Source organism: Lonchura striata, chromosome 28, assembly GCF_050655825.1.
Source record: "Lonchura striata isolate lonStrDom1 chromosome 28, ASM5065582v1, whole genome shotgun sequence".
NCBI classification, from domain to species: Eukaryota; Metazoa; Chordata; class Aves; order Passeriformes; family Estrildidae; genus Lonchura; species Lonchura striata.
Window position 1 is genome coordinate 1,690,257 of NC_140730.1, and position 22,987 is coordinate 1,713,243.

Sequence of the window (22,987 nt, forward strand, 5' to 3'; positions counted from 1 at the left end):
AAAACCCACCCCCACCCCCACAACCAAACGACAACGAAGCTGTTATTATTTAAATAAGATTTAAAATTAAAAATTGATTCGATCCATCAGCCAGGCCGAGCCAACTGGAGCCAATGGGCCCCGGGGTGGGCTCGGGGGGGTGAGCAGGGTTAGGACCGTGGCTGCTTTGCTCCAGGGATTTGGGATCTCGTGTTCCTGTAGTTCTGTGCTTCTGTGGAGACTGTGAATAAGTGGATATTCCCGTAGCCATGACAGAGCTGCCCTTTTATTTCTTTTTCCTGGAGCGCTGTGTCTTTATTTTACAGATTTCCCTTTATTTCCTCCCCTCCCAACCGTGATTCCATCTCCTTCCCTCCCCTTTTCCCCCACCTCCTTCTCTTTTTTGTGAAGTTTACTTATGGAAGAGTTACACTGTACTGTACAAATGTCAAAAGTGTCAAAAAAAAAAAAAAAAAAGAGTACAATTTCCTAAAAATCACTGTATTAAAAGAAATGTTGTGAAGAAATAAACCAGTGCTGATCAGAAGTTCCTCGGGGTCCCTGAGTTGCCAGACAGGAGCAAAATTAATTGGAATTTATAAATTATCATCCCCCAAGTGGCTCTGTGCTGCTGCCCCGGGTGTGTGGCAGCAGGGACCAGGGCACAGCATTAAGGCACAGCTTTAAAAATCAAAGGGAAAAAACATTAAAAAAATCCCATTCAGGCAATTTTCCTTGACACTGGCAATAATTCACTTACGTGGCTTATGCAGGGAGCATCCAGCTTGCCCAGGGCTGGGAGCAGAGGGATGTGATGGTCCAAACTCTGCCAAAATTTGGCTCCAACCCCCCCCCCGCTGCCGCAGAGCCGGCGGGCGCAATCTCATCCCTATTTATAGAGGATCCAGGTGGCTGCAGCCCCCGCCCGCAGCCGGGGGAGCTGAGGCAGCTCGGGGGAAAATGATTTTATCCCTGAGCTGGAGGAGAAGAAGCAGCAGGGGAAGGAGTGAGGAGCTGCAGGGGGAGCAGAGGGGCAGCCAGAGCGGAGCATGGAGCAGGTTTGGGTTGGAATGACCTCGAATCCCATCCCACCCCACCCCTGCCAGGGCAGGGACACCTTCAACTGCCCCTGGATGCTCCCAGGGAGTTCCATTCCAGGGCCTCCCCACCCTCACGGGGAAGAATTCCTTCCCAAAATCTACGTGCTGGGGATGCAGGTGAACGGAAGGTCCTCAAGGGACTGGTTTGCTCTGGAGAGGGAACAAATCCAGCCAGGACCTTTCCCAGGGGCTGCAGCAGCTCCTCCTCAGCAAGAAATCACTTCAGAGGTTCCTCCTGCAACAAGAGATTGTTACGACCCCAGCTCATCTGTAATTAGCAGATGAGTTAATCAGCAGCAGGCGCTGGCTCCGGCTGGGGCGCTCCAGGATGCCCAGAAAGCCTCGATGCCCAGAAATCCTTGATGCCCAGAAATCCAGGATGCCCAGAACCCATCTGGCAGGATCCTCTGGAGCCCCATTCCTCTCTAGGCACCGGCGCTGCGTGGCTGCAAAACACCGAGAGAGCCCGGGATGAGCCTGGCACTGCTGCAGGAGCAGGGATCACCCACCCTGGGCATCCTGCAGGAGCAGGGATCACCCACCCTGGGCATCTGCAGGAGCAGGGATCACCCACCCTGGGCATCCTGCAGGAGCAGGGATCACCCACCCTGGGCATCTGCAGGAGCAGGGATCACCCTGGGCATCTGCAGGAGCAGGGATCACCCATCCTGGGCATCCTGCAGGAACAGGGATCACCCTGGGCATCTGCAGGAGCAGGGATCACCCATCCTGGGCACTCCTGCAGGAGCAGGGATCATCCACAGGGATCACCCACCCTGGGCACTCCTGCAGGAGCAGGGATCATCCACAGGGATCACCCACCCTGGGCATCCACCCTGGGCATCCTGCAGGAGCAGGGATCACCCACCCTGGGCACTCCTGCAGGAGCAGGGATCATCCACAGGGATCACCCACCCTGGGCATCCACCCTGGGCATCCTGCAGGAGCAGGGATCACCCCGAGGCCACTCCTCGAGGGCTGTGCCCACTGCTGGCCCCGCAGTTTGGGAAGGACACGGGGCTGGGAACACCAAAACCCTGCCAGGAGCCCCCGAGCGAGCTGGGGGTGCTCAGCCTGGAGAAAAGGAGACTCAGAAGTGACCTCGACACTGCCCACAGCTCCTGGAAGGTGGCTGAGCTCAGGTGGGGCTGGGCTCTTTCTCCAGGAACCGACAGAGCCAGAGGACACAGCCTCAGCTGCCCCAAGGGAAATTCAGGTTGGATGTCAGGGAAAGGTGAGAAAGTTCTGGAATGGTTTTCCTGGGGAGGTGGTGGAGTCCCCACCCCTGGGTGTGTTTGACAAAGTCTGGATGTGGCTCTGGGTGCCAGGGTTGAGCTGAGGGGTTGGGGCTGGGTTGGACTCGATGGGCCTGAAGGTGTCTTCCAACCTGGTGGTTCTGTGATTGTGGGAATTGTGTGATTTCTGTGATTGTGGGAATTCCGTGATTGTGGGAATTCTGTGATTGTGTGAATTGTGGAAATTCTGTGATTGTGTGAATCATGGGAATTCTGTCATTTCTGTGATTCTGTGAATTGTTTGGATTCTGTAAATTGTGTGATTCTGTCATTTGTGTGAACTGTGTGGATTCTGTGATTCTATGGATTCTGTGACTGGGTGGATTCTGTGAATTCTGTGATTCCGTGAATTCTGTGATTCCCTGATTGTGTGAATTGTGTGGATTCTGTGGTTCCGTAATTGTGTGAATTGTGTGATTCACGTGAATTCTGTGATTGTGTGAATTCTGTGATTGTGTGAATTGTGTGATTCACGTGAATTCTGTGACTCTGTGATTCCGGGATTGTGTAATTGTGTGGATTCTGTGAATTCTGTGACTGTGGATTCCATGGATTCCGTGGATTCCCGGGGCGGGCGGGGCTCGGGGCGGGGCTCACCCGGTGTTTGAGGTAGGACAGGTAGGTGTCCCAGCCCAGGGTCACCACGTTGACGTAAACCACGCGGTAGGCGGGCGGCACGAAGAGGAAATTGAGGATCTGCGCCGCCGGCCACACGCTCCAGTCGGCCTGGGGAGGAACGGGGGCACCTGGGGCTCACCTTGTACAGATCCCAAAATTCCTCCTTTGCTGGGGCTTTCCTCCTCCCAGGAAAGCCCAGAGGGGCTCACCTTGTACAGATCCCAAAATTCCTCCTTCGCTGGGGCTTCCCTCCTCCCAGGAAAACCCAGAGGGGCTCACCTTGTACAGATCCCAAAAATTTCTCCTTCAGTGGAGCTTCCCCACTCCCAGGGCACTCCATAGGGGCTCACCTTGTACAGATCCCAAAATTCCTCCTTTGCTGGGGCTTTCCTCCTCCCAGGAAAGCCCAGAGGGGCTCACCTTGTACAAATCCCAAAATTCCTCCTTCGCTGGGGCTTCCCTCCTCCCAGGAAAACCCAGAGGGGCTCACCTTGTACAGATCCCAAAATTCCTCCTTCACTGGAGCTTCCCCACTCCCTGGAAAACCCAGAGGGGCTCACCTTGTACAATTCCCAAAATTTCTCCTTCAGCTCGTCCCAGCTCTCCTGCAGAGACTGGCCCTCCAGGGTGCCGATGGCTGTGGGGACAGGAGGGGTCAGTGGGGATCGTTCCAGGCTGGGAATTGGGGTGGGAATTGTCGGGAAAGGTCCCAAACCCCTCCCAGAGGGATGGAGTTCTGGGAAATGGGAAGGAAAGTGAAAGGGAAGGTCTGGGGAACGGCTGGGGCTGTGCCAGGGAGTGGGATGGAGATCAGGGACAGGTTCTGGGATTGGGGATGGAGATCAGGGAAAGGCTCAGGGATTTGGGATGGAGATCAGGGACAGGTTCTGGGATTGGGGATGGAGCTCAGGGAAAGGTTCTGGGATTTGGGATGGAGATTAGGGAAAGGTCCTGGGGTTTGGGATGGAGATCAGGGAAAGGTTCTGTGATTGGGGATGGAGATGAGGGAAAGGTTTTGGGATTGGGGATGGAGATCAGGGATTTGGGATGGAGATCAGGGAAAGGTTCTGGGATTTGGGATGGAGATCAGGGAAAGGTTCTGGGATTGGGGATGGAGATCAGAGAAATGTTCTGGGATTTGGGATGGAGATCAGGGAAAGGTTCAGGGATTTGGGATGGAGATCAGGGAAAGGTTCTGGGATTTGGGATGGAGATGAGGAAAGGCTCAGGGATTTGGGATGGAGCTCAGGGAAAGGTTCAGGGATAGGGGATGGAGATGAGGGAAAGGCTCAGGGATCTGGGATGGAGACCAGGAAAATGTTCCTCCCCCAGAGGGTGCTGGGCACTGAATCCCCCATGGAACAGCCCAGCCCTGCCAGAGCTGTGCCGATGTTTTTTGCCCCATTAACCCTGAGGAGAACCTTCCACCGCTTCCCACCAGGCCCAGAGCGACGCCCCGACCCTGCCCAGAACCTGGATGGACACCAACCCCAAACCCCCCGGCACCAGCAGCAGCTCTGGGCTGGGCCGTGGTGCCACGTACCCACGAAGTACCAGGCTCCCAGGCTGGGCGAGGCCACCAGCTGGTCCAGCAGCACCTTCTTCAGCACGGTGCCGAGGCGGCGCGCGGGGAACGCCGAGTCCAGCCACAGGTACCAGAAATGCATCGGCGGCCCCAGGCTGCAGCCCACGGCGAACATCCGCCCTGCAATGGCACCGCACGGCCCTGGCGCCACCGGAACGCTGCGCCGGGAGCGCCGCGCCGGGAACCGGGAACGCTGCGCCGGGAACATTGCACCGGGAACGCTGCCCCGGGAACCGGGAATGCTGCCCTGGGAACCGGGAATGCTGCGCTGGGAACTGGGAATGCTGCACTGGGAACCGGGAACGCTGCCCCAGGAACACTGCACCGGGAACACTGCCCCGGGAACCGGGAACGCTGCGCCGGGAGCGCCGCGACGGGAACCGGGAACGCTGTGCCGGGAACTGGGAATGCTGTCCCGGGAACGCTGCGCCGGGAACCGGGAACGCTGGCCCGGGAATACTGCACCGGGAACACTGCCCCGGGAACACTGCCCCGGGAACCGGGAACGCTGCGCTGGGAACTGGGAACGCTGGCCCGGGAATGCTGCACCGGGAACCAGGAATGCTGCCCCGGGAACCGGGAACGCTGCACCAGGTGCGCTGTACTGGGAATGCCGCGACGGGAACGCTGCGCCGGGAACTGGGAACGCTGTGCCGGGAACCGGGAATGCTGCCCCGGGAACGCTGCACCGGGAACACCGCACCGGGAACACCGCACCGGGAACTGGGAACGCTGCGCCGGGAACCGGGAATGCTGCCCCGGGAACGCTGCACCGGGAACACCGCGCCGGGAACTGGGAACGCTGCGCCGGGAACACTGCCCTAGGAACTGGGAACACTGCACCCGGAGCGCTGCGCTGGGAACCGGGAATGCTGCCCTGGGAACATTGCACCGGGAACACTGCCCCGGGAACCAGGAATGCTGCCCCGGGAATGCTGCGCAGGGAACGCTGCGCCAGGAACCGGGAGCGCTGCCCCGGGAACCAGGAATGCTGCCCCGGGAACCAGGAATGCTGCCCCGGGAACGCTGCGCAGGGAACGCTGCGCCAGGAACCGGGAACGCTGCACCGGGAGCCGGGAATACTGCCTCGGGAACGCTGCACCGGGAACACTGCGCCGGGAACCGGGAACGCTGCACTGGGAACTGGGAATGCTGCCCTGGGAACCGGGAACGCTGCGCCGGGAACGCTGCACTGGGAACTGGGAATGCTGCCCCGGGAACGCTGCACTGGGAACGCTGCACCGGGAACGCCGCGCCGGGAATGCCACTCTGGGAATGCTGGACTGGGAACTGGGAACGCCGCACTGGGAATGCTGCAGCGGGCATGCTGCGCCAGGAATGCTGTGCTGGGAATGCACTAGGAACGCTGCACTGGGAACGCTGCAGCGGGAATGCCGCGCCAGGAATGCCACTCTGGGAATGCTGCACTGGGAACTGGGAACGCCGCACTGGGAATGCTGCAGCGGGAAGGCTGCAGCGGGAAGGCTGTGCTGGGAACGCTGCACCGGGAACGCTGCACGGGGGTTCTGCAGGGAATTCCTCCCTTCCAGGCCGGGGATGGAGCTCCCGCGGCCGCTGGGGCTGCCCAAGGCCGGCCTGGGTGGCGTCACCCTGATTATTTTATAAAATCTGGCTGCCCTGATTTTTAAAATTTGTTTCTTTTTATCATTATTTAAAAAGTTTTAAGTTCTTTTAGAAGTTTTCTATGCCTTCCGATGCATATGTATTTCTACTGGAGCTCTCAGTCAAACGAGATATAAATAGTGTAGATAAATATTTTTTTACCCTGGGGTGTCCTTGGGGTTTGGGTGCTGCAGGGTGTCCCAGGGGTGCCCCAGCCCCAGGCTGTGGGTGCTGCAGGGTGTGGGTGCTGCAGGGTGTCCCATGGGCTGTGGGTGCTGCAGGGTGTCCCTGTCCCTGGGGTGTGGGTGCTGCAGGGTGTCCCGGGGGTGCCCCAGCCCGGGTGTGGGTGCTGCAGGGTGTCCCAGGGCTGTGGGTGCTGCAGGGTGTCCCTGTCCCTGGGGTTTGGGTGCCGCAGGGCTGTGGGTGCTGCAGGGTGTCCCGGGGGTGCCCCAACCCGGGTGTGGGTGCTGCAGGGTGTCCCATGGGCTGTGGGTGCTGCAGGGTGTCCCTGTACCTAGGGTGTGGGTGCTGCAGGGTGTCCCAGGTGGGGTCCCGGGGGGTTTGGGTGCCGCAGGGTGTCCCAGGGCTGTGGGTGCTGCAGGGTGTCCCTGTCCCTGGGGTTTGGGTGCTGCAGGGTGTCCCGGGGGTGCCCCAGCCCGGGTGTGGGTGCTGCAGGGTGTCCCTGTCCCTGGGGTTTGGGTGCCGCAGGGTGTCCCAGGGCTGTGGGTGCTGCAGGGTGTCCCTGTCCCTGGGGTGTGGGTGCCGCAGGGTGTCCCGTGGGGTTTGCTCACCGGTGCGCGCCGGCTGCGCGGGGCTCTCGGGGTGCCGGTGCCGGTGCCAGCACTGCTGCAGGCTGTCCCCCGCCGCCAGCAGCCCCCCGCAGCTCAGCGTGTTGGTGAGGAGCAGCAGCCGGCCCGAGAACAGCGAGCGCCACGAGCGCGGCAGCATCCTGCGGCACGGCACGGTACCGGTACGGCACCGGCACCGGGACAGAACGGCTCGGCACGGCACCGGTACTGGCACGGGGACAGAACGGCAATGTTACTGGCACGGCACGGCACCGGGACAGCACGGCCAGGCACAGCATGGCACGGTACCGGCACGGCACTGGGACAGAACAGCATGGTACCGGTGGGTCACTGTGGGGCCACGGTTGGGACAGGGCCCCCCAGTTACCCCAGTGCCCCCCAGTTCAGTTCCAGTCACTGCAGGGACAGGGCTCCCAGTGCTCCCAGTTACCCCAGGACCCCCCAGTGCCCCCCAGTTCAGTTCAGTCACTCCAGGGACAGTGCCCCCAGTTACCCCAGTGCCCCCCAGTTCAGTTCCAGTCACTCCAGGGACAGGGCTGGGACAGGGCCCCCAGTACCTCCCCAGTTACCCCAGTTCCCCCCAGTTATCCCAGTTCCAGTCACTGCAGGGACAGGGCTCCCAGTGCTCCCAGTTACCCCAGTTCCAGTCACTGCAGGGACAGGGCTCCCAGTACCTCCCCAGTTACCCCAGTGCCCCCCAGTTATCCCAGTTTAGTCACTACAGGGACAGGGCTCCCAGTGCCCCCCAATTATCCCAGTGCCCCCCTGTTCCAGTCACTGCAGGGACAGGGGTCCCAGTGCCCCCCAGTGCTCCCCAGTTACCCCAGTTTAGTCACTGCAGGGACAGGGGTCCCAGTGCTCCCAGTTACCCCAGTACCCCCCAGTGCCTCCCAGTTCCCCCCAGTGCCCCTGCGCGCCCCCCGTTATCTCTGTGCCCCTCCACTTCCCCCGCTGGGTCCCCAGCGCCCCTTCCCGGTCACCACCCGGTTCCCGGCGCCTCCGGTGCCCCCCAGTTCCTCCCAGTTCCCCCCCGCCCCTACCGGGCGCTACCGCCGCCCGCCCGCGGAACCGGCGAGGGCCACGTGACAACAGCAACTTCCGCTTCCGGCGCCGCCATGACACCTACAGGGGCCGCCATGACACCTACAGGGACCGCCATGACACCTACAGGGGCACGGGGGCCGCCATGACACCTACAGGGTCACAGGGCGCCGCCATGACACCTACAGGGTCACAGGGGCCACCATGTCACCTACAGGAGCACACGAGGCTTCCATGATACCTACAGGGGCCACCATGTCACCTACAGGAGCACAGGAGGCTTCCATGATACCTACAGGGGCCGCCATGACACCTACAGGAGCACAGGAGGCTTCCATGTCACCTCCAGGGGCAGCAGCTGGCCCAGGGGCTTGTTGGGGGCCAGCTGGGCACGGCCCAGGGGATGCCCGCGGTGCCCCAGCCCTGCCCTGTGCCTGACACCCCGGTCTGGGGGCAGCAGAGGGGCTGGGGAGCCCTGGGTGCTGGGATATCCCCGTGGAGGTGGCCATGGCGGGCGGCAGCAGCGCCGTCGGGGCTGGCACCGCCGCTCTCCCCACTCTGCTGCTGCCATTGGGGTGCCCCAGGTGTGGGGAGACCCTCCAGGCTGTGCCCAGAGCCTTCGGGATTCCTTGAGAGGCTTCTCTTCGGAGCTGGAACGTCGACCCCGCATCACCTCGGTCGTGGGGGGCAGCGGAAGGGCCGGGGGGACGCTGCTGCTGCTGCTGCTCGGAGTTTGTCACTCCTGAGGACATCCTGCAGGGAACTGAGGCTTCTTCCTCAGCCACGTGGGGCAGATCTGGCTGGGACCTGCAGGCAGAGATCCCCTCACCCACAGCTGCTTGTCTGCCAGGATTGGTGGGGGGCAGGAAGGCACAAAACTCGGCAGGTTCTAAAAACATCAGCTTTATTCCCTCTGCCAGGAGCCCCGCTCCTCCTCAGAGCCCATCCGGACCCCTCCTGACGCCGGGGGACAGCGCCAGGCCAGCTCTACCTGTAGGAATTGGCCTTGTGCTTTGGCAGGAAGGTGAAGCCGGGCGGGACGGGGCCCAGGAGCAGCTCACTGGGAGAAAGAACCGATCCTAGAATTAATCCAGAGGCCTCAAATCCCCGCCAGTGCCACCCCAGCCGTGGGCAGGGACACTCCCCACTAACCCAAGCTGCTCCCAGCCCTGTCCGGGCACTTCCAGGGAGGAGAAACAACAAAACCAAGCCCAAGGAGGGGTCAGTGTTCAATCCCCAATGGCCCTGTGGGCCTACAGGGGCTCTGCCATGTCCCTTTTTAGCAATTTGATGCTTCACTACCTTATTTTGATCCAATCATCCACGTTTTGGCTGGCCATGAGTGTCTCCAGGTAATCCCTCCCCAGGTAATAGGGTGGGCGCTCGTTGATTTTCTGAGGTAGATGCTCCAATAACCCCACTGGAATGTACCTGGAACAAAATGAAATGCAAGAGCAGTGAGGGCTAGGGGTTCATTGATGACTGTTCACAGATGCTCCTGGCCGGGCAGGGTTACCTGCACAGGAAGGAGAGCCATTCCAGCAGGAATTTCCTGGTTTTCTCCACTCCCTGAGTGTCTGACCCCCAGTGCTCGAGGCCGTAGTTGGTGAAGTCCTTGAGGATCTCAAATCTCTCGCTGGAGGAGATATCCCAGTGTCTCTGCTCCTTGATTTCTGTGAAAAGCCAGGGTTTGATGAGCGCCCCTCTGCAGCCAAAACACAAAAAAAAGGGATTGTTATTCCCGTCACTGATGCTCCTGAAGATTTGAGACACTTTCCAGCACTGATTTCCCAGCTAATTCTGCTTTAAATCTTCTTTTCCATTCCAACAAGAACTTCCGACTGATACAAGTTGATTTTACCAATTGTCAGAGTGGTTTCACCGAGAGGAAATTCCATGCTTTGGGGTTTGTTTAGGGATTTTTTAATCCTATTTTTTTTTCCTCCTCTTGAACCAGCAGAGCTCAGGAGTGAAGGGAAACACAGGCACTTGCCTTGCAATCATGATTCCAGAAACTCCCATCTGCATGGCTTGATTTGCATCTTCATAGGACAAAATATCCCCGTTTCCTGCCCGGAAAGGAGGGAGAAGCCAGAGGTCAAAGAGATCCGTGAGGACAAGTCAAAGTGAGCTAATCCAGGCATGGGATAAAATTCAAAATGGACACAACGTCCAAGAGCCAGATGGTCCAAAGAGGCTCCTGGTTTGGATTCCCAGGGATGTTTCTGATGGATGTTCCCTTACAAGGAAAAAAGGAGCCTTCTCCTCTTTTCTCCTTTGCTCTCAGCTCGTTTCCTTGAAGGTTTTGGGATTTTGTGCCACAAAGTGCAAGAAAACCCCTTTAAAATGGGGTTTAATCACCCCAAGCGATTTGTGTCCCTTCCCTCAGCAGCATCAGGGATGCTCCAGCCTTTCCCCCAGGCTAAGCACCCTTGGGAACGTTGGGAACACGTTCTTTCCCCCCATTTTGGGAGGACCCGAAGCAGAAGGAGCACCAGAGGGAGCCCCACATACCGAAGAGAGGCATGGGGCTGGCAAGGCGGGCGCACTCGGCGATGTAGAGCCAGTCTGCACTGCGGGTGTAGCGCTGCTCCCGCGAGCGCCCGTGCAGCTGCGGAGAGAGGCAGGGACGGCGGCTGCACCGGGGAGGGACAGGGACACAGGGACAGGGACAGAGGGACAGGGACAGGGACAGAGGGACAGGGATGGGGACAGGGACGGCGGCTGCACTGGGGAGGGACAGGGACACAGGGACAGGGATGGGACAGAGGGACAGGGACAGGGACAGAGGGACAGGGACACATCCAGGGACGGCGGCTACACCGGGGAGGGACAGGGACAGAGGGACAGGGACAGAGGGACAGGGACGGGGACACATCCAGGGACGGCAGCTGCACCGGGGAGGGACAGGGACAGACGGACAGGGACAGAGGGACAGGGACAGAGGGACAGGGATGGGGACACATCCAGGGACGGCGGCTGCACCGGGGAGGGACAGGGACACAGGGACAGAGGGACAGGGACAGAGGGACACAGCCAGGGACGGCGGCTGTACCGGGGAGGGACAGGGACACAGGGACAGGTATGGGACAGAGGGACAGGGACAGAGGGACAGGGACAGAAGGACAGGGACGGGGACACATCCAGGGACAGCGGCTGCACCGGGGAGGGACAGGGACAGAGGGACAGGGATGGGACAGAGGGACAGGGACAGGGACAGAGGGACAGGGATAGGACAGAGGGACAGGGACAGGGACAGAGGGACAGGGATAGGACAGAGGGACAGGGATGGGGACACATCCAGGGACGGCGGCTGCACCGGGGAGGGACAGGGACACAGGGACAGGGATGGGACAGAGGGACAGGGACAGAGGGACAGGGATGGGACAGAGGACAGGGACAGGGACAGAGGGACAGGGATGGGACAGAGGGACAGGGACAGGGACAGAGGGACAGGGATAGGACAGAGGGACAGGGACAGGGACAGAGGGACAGGGACAGGGACAGAGGGACAGGGACAGAGGGACAGGGACGGCGGCTGCACCGGGGAGGGACAGGGACACAGGGACAGGGACAGAGGGACAGGGACAGAGACAGAGGGACAGGGACACAGGGACAGAGGGACAGGGACAGAGGGACAGGGACACGGACAGGGACACCTCACTGCACAGCCAGGGAGGGACAGAGCCAGGGGGACACCCCGCTGCCCAGGAAGGGAGGGACAGGGGCCAGGGACACGAGGGTGGGGAAGGGAGCCCTGGGATTGGCCTTGGGATCGACCTCGGGATCTGTGGGTGCTGACGGAGCAGAGCTGGGTAAGGGATCCCTTGGGATTTACCGCTGGGTTTACAGAATTCACAGAACCACCAGGTTGGAAGAGACCTTAAAAGTCATTGAGTCCAAGCCAGCCCAAACCCCTCAACTCAACTTTGGCACCCAGAGCCACATCCAGACTTTTCAAACACACCCAGGGGTGGGGATTCCACCACCTCCCCAGGAAAACCATTCCAATACTTTCTCACTATTTCCACAAAAAACTTTTGCCTGACATCCAACCTAAATTTCCCTTGGGGCAGCTCGAGGCTGTGTCCTCTGGTTCTGTCGGTTCCTGGAGAAAGAGCCCAACCCCTTCCCAAACTGAGGGGCCCAGCACTGCACAGAAGAACTGGATTTAGAGCCAGGGGCACTGGCAGCAGGCTGAGGGAGGGCTGAGCAGAGCTGAAAGGGCTGGAGGCTTTGGGGGTGATATTTGGGCTATTTGTGAGCCAGAGGAAGAAGTGGCTCTCTGTAGGGAATGCACCGTGGGCCAGGACTAATCCCCACACAAAGAGCTGCTCCCACATTCCCCACTCCTGCCTGGGGGAAACTCCTGCTCCAGAGCTCTGCAGGAATTCCCCCATCCCTGGAATTGTCCAAGGACAGGCTGGACAGGGCTTGGAGCAGCCTGGGATAGTGGAAAGGGATGGGATCAACTTTAAGGTCCTTTCCCAAACCATCCTGGGATTCCATGATCACGGACCCAAGGCTCGGGAGCGGGGAGGAAAACACCCTCTGCACCTGGATTTTCCTCTTTTATTGGCAGAGGACACGGAAAGGCAGGGGAAGCTCACCCCAAACTCATCTCCAGGCACAACTCCCAGCCACCAACCCCACACATTCGGCCCCATACCGTGACCATGGACGCGCCCCATTCCCGGATCCTGGGGATGAGTTTGTGAGCCACGTTGACCTTTTCCTGCACCCCAGTCCGGATCTTCACTGTCACGGGGACATCCAGCACCTGCAGAGGTGGGAAGGTGAGGCCAGGCTGGACTGGGCTCCACCAGCTCAGCCCCAGGTGCTCCGACTCACCGAGTTCATCCCACGGACAATCTGCTCGAACTTGTTGGAGCGAGTCATGAGAGCACAGCCTCCACCCTGGGGACAAAACATGGACCTCAGCGCCTTCCTCGCAGAGTGGAGCGTCCTTGCAGCATCTCCAAGTTTGGAGAAAGCAGATCCTTCAAGCAAAAATTCTCCACAGAGTGCATTTCCCTCCCAAATCCCACCAGGCAGGGACAGCCATTCCCTGCTCCTTATTCCCCTTCTCACTGAGATCATAAATGAACTGGGAGCTGTGGATCACACTGGAAAGAACAATCAGGCAGCAGAGGATGTGGGTGAAGACAAGGATTCATGGAAGGAAAATGCACCACAGAACTCCTCACCTTCTTGTAGACCAGGTCAATGGGACACCCGACGTTGATGTCAACAAAGTCCACATCAATGGTCCTGTTCAGGAGCTCTGCACACTTGGTCATGGTGTCTGGAAAGGCTCCCTCCAGCTGCCAAAAAAGAGCTTCCCTGAGCTGCCCTTGTCCCCTGGGAAGTGAGTTTCTGGAGGGTTGTGGGGTGCCAAGGCTCACCTGCACCCCGAAGATGTCCTCAGTGTGGTGGCGTTTGAGCAGAGCCCACTCGGAGGACTGGCCCTGGAGCAGGTTGGTGCACACAGCCATCTCCCCACAGGTGACATCTGCTCCAAAACGTTTGCAGATCCGTCGGAAAGGGAGGTTTCCACACTGCCAGGGACAGCAGGGACAGCAGGGACAGCAGGGACAGCGATTATCACGAGATCTGCTCTGTTCCAACCCTGCCCACAGCGAGCTTTGGCACAGGGATGGAGCTCCTGACCTACCGTGGTCAGTGGAGCCAGGTAGAGCTTGCCTTGGATTTCCAGCTGGAAAACAGGGATGGAGCAGCAGGTCAGCAGAGCTGCAATGGTTTTTATGGGATCACAGAATCGTTTGGCTTGGAAAGGACCTTAAGGATCATCCAATTCCATTCCCTGGCCATGGGCAGTGACCCTTCCACTATCCCAGGGTGCTTCAAGCCCCGTCCAGCCTGGCCTTGGACACTTCCAGGGATGAGGCAGCCACAGCTGCTCTGGGAATTCCATCCCCACCCTCACAGGGAGGAGTTCCTTCCATATATAAGAAATGCTCTGCCTGCCTCCTCCAGCTGAAGGCTCTCCAAGGGGTTTCTCTTCCATCTTTCCATGCACAACCTCCACCACGGGACCGGGACACAAGGGACTCTCACCTTCTTCTTCTCGCACGGCCGCAGCTTCGTCACGTCTTCATCTGTCAGCGGGCCCAGGGTTGGGATGGAGGGAGCACCTTCAGCTCCTTGGGAGTTCTGCAGGACCTCAGGGTTGGGAGCACCCTCAGCCCTTTGGGAGTTCTGCAAGGTTTCAACTTTGGGAGCATCCTCAGCTCCTTGGGAGTTCTGCAGGACCTCAGGGCTGGAAGCACCCTCAGCCTTTGGGGAGCTGTTCAGGACCTCAGCTTTGGGATCACCCTCAGCCCTCTGGGAGCTGTTGTGGACCTCAGCTTTGGGAGCACCCTCAGCTCTTTGGGAGTTCTGCAGGACCTCAGCTTTGGGATCACCCTCAGCCCCTTGGGAGTTCTGCAGGACCTCAGCTTTGGGATCACCCTCAGCTCTTTGGGAGTTCTGCAGGACCTCAGGTTTGGGATCACCCTCAGCCCTCTGGGAGCTGTTGTGGACCTCAGCTTTGGGAGCACCCTCAGCTCTTCGGGAGTTCTGCAGGACCTCGGCTTTGGGATCACCCTCAGCCCCTTGGGAGCTTTGCAGGACCTCAGGGTTGGGAGCACCCTCAGCCCTTTGGGAGTTCTGTAGGGTTTCAGCTTTGGGAGCATCCTCAGCCCTTTGGGAGCTCTGCAGGGCCTCAGGTCTGGGAGCACCCTCAGCCCCTTGGGAGCTCTGCAGGGTCTCTGGTTTGGAATCTTCACCCTGCTCCTGCAGCACAGGGCTGTCTCCCAAGCCCTCCTGGGGAGCAGAGCAATCAGCCACCTCCACACAGCCCCCCGTGGCTTTGCCTCCCTTCCCGGCACGGAGCCCACGGAGAAACTCCTCGGCCTTCTGGAAGCTGAACCTCCTCTTGCGCAGCTGCTGCTGGAGCTCCTTGGAGAGGCCGTTCCTCACCGGCAGCTTCCCTTCCCACTGCTGGGCCAGGGTGGCATTGAGCAGGTTCTGGTGGCCGTCGCCGAGGTGGGCGCGGCCGAAGCGGCAGGTGATGCCGTAGGGGCAGCGGCCGAAGGTGTCGAAGAGGACGCAGCGCCCGCCCAGGTCGGCCGGTTTGGCCGCCAGGTACTCGGACACGTCGTGCAGGAAGCGGCAGCGCGGCCCGAAGCGGCACTGCCCACCACGGCCCTGGGGACAGCAGGGAGCAGGGCACAGTGGGCACGGTGGGCACGGTGGGCACAGGGGCAGTGCGGCCCTGAGCTGCTCCGAGCCTCAGCTGAGATGCCCAGCTGAGGAGGGAATGCCCCCAGGAGGGAGGGATGGGCACAGCCCAGGGAAGGTGACGCTTGTGACACTCAGTTCATCCCTCATCCCGCTCTCCCAGTTGGTTTTTATGGAATTCCAGACTGGTTTGGGTTGGAAAGGACTACAAATCCCATCCAGTCCCACCCGAAGGGACACCTCCCACTGTCCCAAGCTGCTCCAAGCCCTGTCCAGCCTCACCTTGGGCACTGCCAGGGATCCAGGGGCAGCCAGAGCTGCTGTGGGCACCCTGTGCCAGAGGAGTTCCTTCCCAAAATCCCACCTGACCCAGCCTGGGCAGGGCCCTGTGTCCCACCTGTGTCACCGAGGGGCACAGCCTGCTCTGCTCGTAGCTCTTGGGTTTCATGCACGGGCGGCTCTTGTTCTGCCCCCGGGCTCTCTTCCTCTCCGGGCGCTCCTCCTCCTCCTCCTCTCCAGCATCCCCTCGGCTTTCCCCATCCTGGCCGGGCTCCTCTGCCTTCACCCTCTTGGCTGGGGGTTCGCTGACCTCCTCTTCCTCCTTCTTCTCCTTTTCGTCCCCTCCCTCTTTGCCCCCTGCCCGCAGGTAGGCGTGGAACTGCTCCTTGGAGGTGAGGAACCTGCGGGGAAAGGGGGTGTCCGTGGAAAAGGGGATCAGGAGGGGGAATATGGGGGGTGCTGGGGGTTGGAGGGGCTGGGGATGGGCTGGGGGGTCATGGAGAGGTTGGGAATATACTGAGGGGGGTCGTGGAGGAGCTGGGAATGGACTGGGAGGATTTTGGAGGGACCAGGCAGATACTGGGGGGGTCATGGAGGAGCTGGGAATGGGCTGGGCGGGTCATGGAGGAGCTGGGAATGGACTGGGAGGATTCTGGAGGGGTCAGACATGTACTGGGGGGGTCATGGAGGAGCTGGGAATGGGCTGGGGGGCTCCTGGAGGAGCTGGGAATGGACTGGGAGGATTCTGGAGGGGTCAGACATGTACTGGGGGGGTCATGGAGGAGCTGGGAATGGACTGGGGGGGTCATGGAGGAACTGGGAATGGGCTGGGAGAGGTCATGGAGGAGCTGGGAATGGACTGGGGGGGTCATGGAGGAGCTGGGAATAGACTGGGGGGGTCCTGGCGGGGTCAGTAATGTACCGGGGGGTTCATGAAGGGACCGGACACACACCGGAGAAGGCCATGAGGGGCCAGAGCCCACTCGGGGGAGGTTACGGAGGGGTGGGGCAGGTCCCGGCGGGTCCGGGGGGGCCGGGGCCGCCATCCCGCACTCACCGGGCTCGAACCGGCGCCACGCCGGGCGCGACTGCAGCCGCCATGCTGCCGCGCGCGGCGATGACGTCAGCGGCGGGGCGGGGCGGGCACGTGACCGGGCGCGCGCGGTATAAAAGCGGCCGCCGGCGGAGCAGCCCCCTCAGAGCGGCGGAGCCGTGGTCGAGCGCGGTGCGTGCGCTGAGGTGTTTGTGCGCTCTCCGAGGCTGGTTCGGGCGCTGCCCACAGCCCCTCACGAGCGTCAGGGTTGCCCAAGCACGGAGAGAAGGCCGTCGTGCAGCCCTCGTAGCGGGCAGAGGTGTTGTCCCCTGTGGCAGCTCCTTCAGGCTTCCCTTTGGAGTGCCCAAAGCCACTCTTTGGGCAGCTCCTTTGGCTTCTCTTTGGGTGTGAGGGGGTCGCAGCTGCTGCTGTGGTGTGGCCCCTGAGGGTGGCCATGGCTGGGAGGACCCCTGAGTTCAATTTAGAACTGACACACAAAGTGCTGCTCTGTCTTTCTTTCAATTCCTGTTTTTGGGGGTGTCTGGCTCTCCCACTGCTATCGGGGAGAGGATGGAGCTCTACAGCGATGTGGGGGTGCTTGGGATGGTTTTTTTTTCATTTTAGGGTTATTTTTAGGGTTATTTTAAGCTCTACAGCAATGTGGGGGTGCTTGGAATGGTTTTTTGTCATTTTAGAGTTATTTTTAGGCAGTGAAGGCAAGGACTGCCTGCGCAGTGCCAAGGGCTGAGCCAGCTCTCACTCCTGAGCTGCCTTGGCCTTTGGTCCGTGGGTGGAAATTTGGGCTGAAAACCAAACGAACTCATCAAAGACACCAGAGTTTGACCTTTCCTTGCTCCCCTGCAGCTGCCACGGCTGCCCCGTGTTTTGTGCCTCTCTTTGCACCTCTCCTGCTCCCCAGCCCCTCCGAGCCCGGCGAGCGCCAGGAAGATGCTGCAGCGAGGGGGCTGATGTCTCATGGGTGAAGATTTGGAGCCCTCCTGGATGGATTTCCTTTCCAGCTCCGTCATCTCCGCAGCCCCGTTGGACTCAACGCTTGGCTCGGCTGCTGAGAAGATGAGAAAAGGCTGCGAAATCCAAGTGTAGCAAGACATGGGCTCTGTCTTTCCCGTCCCACGCCTTGCATTGAATTAAAACAGAATTTTTAGCTGGGTTCAAGCTGTCCATGAGGCTGGACACGGGGTCAGCCCTGCTCCGTGGAGGCACCAACATGGAGACAGCTTAACTCGTGGGTTTTGTCCTAATTTAGGAGCTGCTGGAAGCTCTGGAAGTGCTCGTGGTGTTGGGGGATTACCACAACACTGGGCACTGCAGACTCCTGTGTGCACGTGGGGTGGAGGTGAAAGTGCACGTGGGGCTTGAATTCTGGAATTGTTGAATTGCTTGAATTGAACAATTCTTGAATTATTTTCCTGTTTTAGCTCGGTTCTTTCCAGATATTCCAGAAGTGGCTCTTGGGAGGAGCTGGGAGCCCTGTGGGTGCTCCTGCTGCTGCCAAGGGTGGGCAGGTTGCACCATGAGGCCAGGCTGCTGTGAGGCTGATTGAGTGTTAATTAGTTCTGGAGTGAAATATGAGGAATGCAAAATACTATTTTAAGCTTCAGCTTGGCCGGGGGAAGGAAGGAAGGAAGGAAACGAGGCTCTGGGGACGAATGAAGTGATTTCACTGCCGGTTTTTTGGGGCAATAAGCCTGAAGTCAGAGCTCTTTGCACTGGCTGCACCCAGCTGAGGTCAGACTTCTGCATCTAATCCCTGCTCAGGGCTCTGGCTCGGCAGCTTTATGAGGCTGAGCCTTGGATGAGCTTCCCAAAAAAGCCTTTCCCAGGCTGGACAGGGCTTGGAGCAACCTGGTCTAGTGGAAGATGTCCTTGGCCATTCAGGGCTGAGCTCTGAGGTCTCTTCCAACCCAAACCATTCCATGCTAGGTTTGGAGAGGTGCTGGGTCTTGTCTCCTTCATTTTTACGGCCGTTCAGGTTGGAAGAGGAGCCAGGGGAACGAGGAGCTGGATAAACGTGGGGTGAACACTGAGCTTGGAAGGCCAGAGCTGTCACTCCCACATCCTCCAGCAGCTCCAGAGAAAACCAATCCCCACCAACCCACTGGGAAAGGCCAAGGCAGGAAAAAGGGAAAGGCTGATTACAGGAAAGTGGGATATGGATACAGCGAGAGCTAAGTCAGGAAAAGTTCAGCTCCTTCAGGGTCCAAGTTAAACACGGATTAATGAACCTGCCCCTTCCACAGGCTCCCACACAAAAGTCGGATGTGTCAAGCCCCGGGGTCTGAATTAGGAATTAGCCAAAAAAACGAGGCTCTGCAGCAGCCCCACGAGCAGCTGCTGTGGGGAGAGAGCTTTGGGCTGGCCACGCTGGTCCGGAGCTGTGCTGAATGTTGTGCCAGCTCTGCTGGTCACAGTGCCAGGGGGGCTGGCTGGGAAGCTGTGGGGGCACCTCCGGCTCCTGTCTTCTGCTCGGAGCAAACCCATCCCTCGTGTGTTGTCTCCCCTTTTATCCGGTCTCCTTTCAGCAGCACAGCTTCCAGCCTTCTGCAAGGAGGCTGCTCCCATTGCTCATAAATCTCCTATCAGGAAGCTGTTTCCAAGATTAAAGCTCGAAACGTTTCCCCTCTCTGGTTTCATGGCCCAGCTCCCAATTCCCTCCCTGCTGCAATCAGCAGCTCCATCCCCTCCACCTGGGCACGCCGGGGTCTCTGCTCACGCCAGGCTCCATCTGCTCTGAGGAAAAACCTGTGCTGGGATGGTTTGGGATTGGGGTGTGCACCCCCAAAGCTTGGAATCGGGGTGTGCACCCCCAAAGGTTGGAATCGGGGTGTGCACCCCCAAAGGTTGCAATCGGCCGCTCCAGGCTCCGGGTCAGGGAGTTTGGGAAGCTCTTCCAGCTGCGGGTCCCTCCTGGCTGGCTGCAGAGCTGACTTTGTGTTTGGAGGAGCTGGAGGTCGTGGTCTGGGCAAGGCCCCGGGTTTGGGATGAGCTCGGAGCGGGCTGGAGCTCGGGGCCTGCTGCGGGTGTCGCATCACCGGGAGCCTTCCCGGAGCTGGGAGAATTATCCGTGCTGATGAGGCCTTGGATTGGCGGTGTGTGGGCAGGGAAAGGCAGGAGGGAGCTGGGAAAAAGGGAAAGGCAGGAGGGAGCTGGGAAAGGCAAGGAAAGGCAGGAGAGAGAGGGGAAAAAGGAAGCAGGGAGCAGGGAAAGGCAGGAGGGAGCTGGGAAAGGCAGGAGGGAGCTGGGAAAAAGGGAAAGGCAGGAGGGAGCTGGGAAAGGCAGGAGAGAGAGGGGAAAAAGGCAGGAGGGAGCAAGGAAAGGCAGAAAAAAGCAGGAGGGGGCAGAGAAAAGCAGGGAAAGGAAGGAAAAGGCAGGGAAAGGCAAGAAGGAGTAGGGAAAGGCAGAGAAAAGCAGGAGGGAGCTGGGGAAGGGACGGAGCAGGGGAAGGGACCGGACATCTGGGCTCACGCGGGAGCGCTGGGGGATCCCGGGGCTCTTGGCTGTGGCACTCAGCCCTTTGTTGGGAAAGCTTGGAGGAGACCCCAGACCTTTTCATCACACCCTAAAATTAGAGGCAGCCCGAGGCCCCAGCGCTGGGAGAGGCGGAGCCCTTGGCAGGGGCTGCTGTGCTGATGGAAGAGGAGGTGGCTGTCCCCAGTGCCCCGGGCACGGCAGCAGGGGAAGGTCCTGGTTCTGGGGGCTCCAGGAGGCACCTCTCACCAGCCTTGGACCCTCTCAGCCTTCAGCACCATCCACCCTGTGGGAACTCAAAATGTCCCTCAGACATTTTTGGAGGTTCCAGGCCTTGGTCAGAAGCATTTGAGACCCTGGCAGGCAGCTGCAAACAGCTGTGATTTTGGGTTTGAGCCATGGAATGAGTTACCAACCTTGGAGGTGGAAGAAGCAGTCACAAAAGGTTAGATAGGATAGTAAAAGTAGTTACAAAACAGAGGGGAAATTTTTTTAGTATTGTACAGAGAGGTTTTAGCACCTGTCCAGGAGGGTTTTTACTTTGTACATGGGGGTCAGAAGTTCTAAGATGGAGGAAAGTGGGCTGATCCTGTTCTTCCTCCTTCTTCTTCCTCACCTCCATGTTCTTGGTGATGTTGGCACTCACAGATTGGTTTAGAGTAGAAAAGCACTTGGTAATACAGGTAGTGGGTATTGGGGGAAAACTGTAACCATGTAACACGTAACATACCATATAAAAGATAGAAAGGCAGTATTTAATATAGGTAATAGGCATTGGGGAAAACTATAAACATGTAATATGTAATATATCATATAAAAGAGAGCAGCATCCCTGGGCAGGGGGAGAGAAGAAGACACAGTCAGAGAGGATGTCAGGGTGTGTGTGTGCCTCTGCCTGAGCTGTGAGCAAACACAGCAGCCCCAGGAGAAAATCTTTTAGATAAATCACAATAAACTGCAGAGCCTGAGCAGTTTTTCTTTGGAATCACGGCTCGGAGGAGAAATTTCACCAGCACACAGGAGCTCAGAGCAAGGCTGGGGTTCTCACAAACCCGCTGTTCCCAGGGGTGTTGTGGGCAAATTCCGTGGGTGGCTCCCAAAAGGAATCTTCTCCTGTGGCTCTGCTGTCACCTGAGGTCACCAGGCCCCTTTCCCTGCAGGTCTCCTAATCCCTGGTGGCTCAGTCTGTTGGGAATTAGGGGAGCTGAGGATCTGGACAGGAAAGGTGCTTGCCTTCAGCCCTTTATCTGGCCTCTTCTAATGCCCTGTGTGCCACCAGATAAAATCTTGTGTGCGTTTTTCATTTTTAGCTTTGCGCCAGAAAGCGACGCTGAAGTTTCCTCCTGACATTTAACGCAGTCAGCCAGTGACAAACCGAATAAACATTCCTGTTTCGCCGGGACAAAGGCTCCAAGATCCTGCTGGGACTAAAATGTTTCATCATTTCCGAAATAAAATGTTTCAGTTAAAGAAAAATAAAATAAGAACAACAGCTAAAAATGACACGTTTCAATGTTTTTCTAATTATTTTCTCCACTTTGGCTGGAACTATTTGTCAAATCTGGCCTGGCTTCTCAAGTAGCTTCGGAACCTTCCAAAACTGCTATTTTGGGCACTTTTGCTGTTATTGATGAATAAGTTTGATCCCTGCCCTGTGTTCCTGTTCATTCCAGGTGTTTTCTGCGGTGTCTTACAGGTGGATGGAGCCTTGGTGCCATGGGCAGGGACACCTCCCACCATCCCAGGGAGGAATCCCATCCCAGTATCCCATCCCAGTATCCCACCCCAATCCCTGTCCCCCACCCCAGTATCCCATCCCAACACCCCATCCCAGTATCCCACCCTGTTATCCCACCCCAGTATCCCACCCCAGTATCCCACCCCAATCTCCCATCCCAACATCCCACCCGGTATCCCACCCCAATCTCCCATCCCAACATCCCACCCCATCCTCGGGCAGCGGAAGCCGTTCCCCGTGTCCTGTCCCTTCATCCCCTGTCCAAATTCTCTCTCCACGTTTCTCGTGGCTCCTTCAGGCACTGGGAAGTCACAGTTAGGTGGCTCTGGAGGTTTTCCAGGCTGGACAATCCCAGTTTTCCCAGCCTTTCCTCCCAGCAGAGCTGCTCCATCCCTCTGATCACGCTGGTGTCCCCTCTGTCCCCGGATCCCTTCTCAGCAGGGTCTGATGCCCTTGCTCTCGAGGCTGGACTAATTCTGCCACCAGATGACATCTGTGTGTGTGGGTGCTGAGCTCCCTCCCCCTGCTGAGTCCCAGCTCCTTCCAGCAGCGTTTGACAGGCAGGAAATGTCTCAAACCCACGGAGTTCCTGCAGAATTCCTGGGGGCGCTGACTGGATTGAGGACCCAGATTTGTGGGGGGGGTCTTGGGAAGGAGCTGTGATCACGTTTCTGCATTTATCACAGTCTGTGTGAGGATGTGGGAGCTGTAGCTCGTCATCCCCTAGGGGATTCCCTGCTCCCAGCAGGACACATCCCATATCCCAGATTGTCCTGTCACTGCAGGTCCTTGCCCAAAGTCGATTTCCATGGTTTTTGTTGTTCCCTTCAGCTGCTGGAAGGCCACTGTGGGGTCACCCCAGAGCTTCTCCAGGCTGAGCAATCCCAACTCCCCCAGCCTTTCCTCGCAGGAGCCGTGCTCCATCCTGCTAATCCTCCTCTGGATTTGCTCCAACAGGCTCCGTGTCCCCAAAAAACCACCCTGAGCTGGGTCAGGGAAGGGCAGCCCGAGCTGTCTGTGCTCCTTGTCATCTGCAAGGGTGGCAACACAGCCCTACCAGAGCTCCAGGAGCCTTTGGACAGCACTCCCAGGCAATGTCCCCTGTGGACAATCCCCCCAGGAGGGGATTTTTGGGCTCTGTGCAGAGGCAGGAGCT

General features: G+C 58.8%; 2 protein-coding genes across 10 annotated transcripts; both read right to left on the reverse strand.

The window, feature by feature from the left end:
* Positions 1–243: 243 nt before the first annotated feature.
* Positions 244–8,805, reverse strand: MPV17L2 (MPV17 mitochondrial inner membrane protein like 2). 3 transcript variants are annotated; one of them, XM_077788843.2, is made up of 6 exons: positions 8,050–8,099; positions 6,992–7,216; positions 4,536–4,697; positions 3,553–3,629; positions 2,972–3,100; positions 244–1,525 (listed from the first exon to the last, which is right to left on the reverse strand). In XM_077788843.2, the coding sequence occupies exons 2-6, from the start codon at positions 7,146–7,148 to the stop codon at positions 1,505–1,507; spliced, it is 546 nt and encodes a 181-aa protein (XP_077644969.1). In that variant the 5' UTR covers positions 7,149–7,216; positions 8,050–8,099; the 3' UTR covers positions 244–1,504. The 3 variants fall into 3 exon arrangements, with proteins under 3 accessions (XP_077644969.1, XP_085418349.1, XP_085418350.1); XM_085562223.1 differs by lacking the exon at positions 244–1,525 and having other exon boundaries at positions 1,979–3,100; XM_085562224.1 differs by lacking the exons at positions 244–1,525; positions 2,972–3,100 and having other exon boundaries at positions 3,492–3,629; positions 4,547–4,697; positions 8,050–8,805.
* Positions 8,806–8,937: 132 nt separating this feature from the next.
* Positions 8,938–16,693, reverse strand: DUS3L (dihydrouridine synthase 3 like). 7 transcript variants are annotated; one of them, XR_014950248.1, is made up of 13 exons: positions 16,629–16,693; positions 15,690–15,972; positions 14,129–15,259; positions 13,725–13,766; positions 13,456–13,608; positions 13,258–13,374; positions 12,902–12,967; positions 12,720–12,830; positions 10,565–10,661; positions 10,044–10,119; positions 9,567–9,723; positions 9,353–9,481; positions 8,938–9,110 (listed from the first exon to the last, which is right to left on the reverse strand). XR_014950248.1 is itself a non-coding variant. In XM_077788829.2 (13 exons), exons 1-13 carry the CDS (start codon positions 16,670–16,672, stop codon positions 9,038–9,040), a joined length of 2,511 nt encoding a protein of 836 aa, XP_077644955.1. In that variant the 5' UTR covers positions 16,673–16,693; the 3' UTR covers positions 8,938–9,037. The 7 variants fall into 7 exon arrangements, 4 of the variants coding, with proteins under 4 accessions (XP_077644955.1, XP_085418305.1, XP_085418306.1 ...); XR_014950247.1 differs by having other exon boundaries at positions 10,565–11,588; XM_077788829.2 differs by having other exon boundaries at positions 9,567–9,755.
* Positions 16,694–22,987: the final 6,294 nt, after the last annotated feature.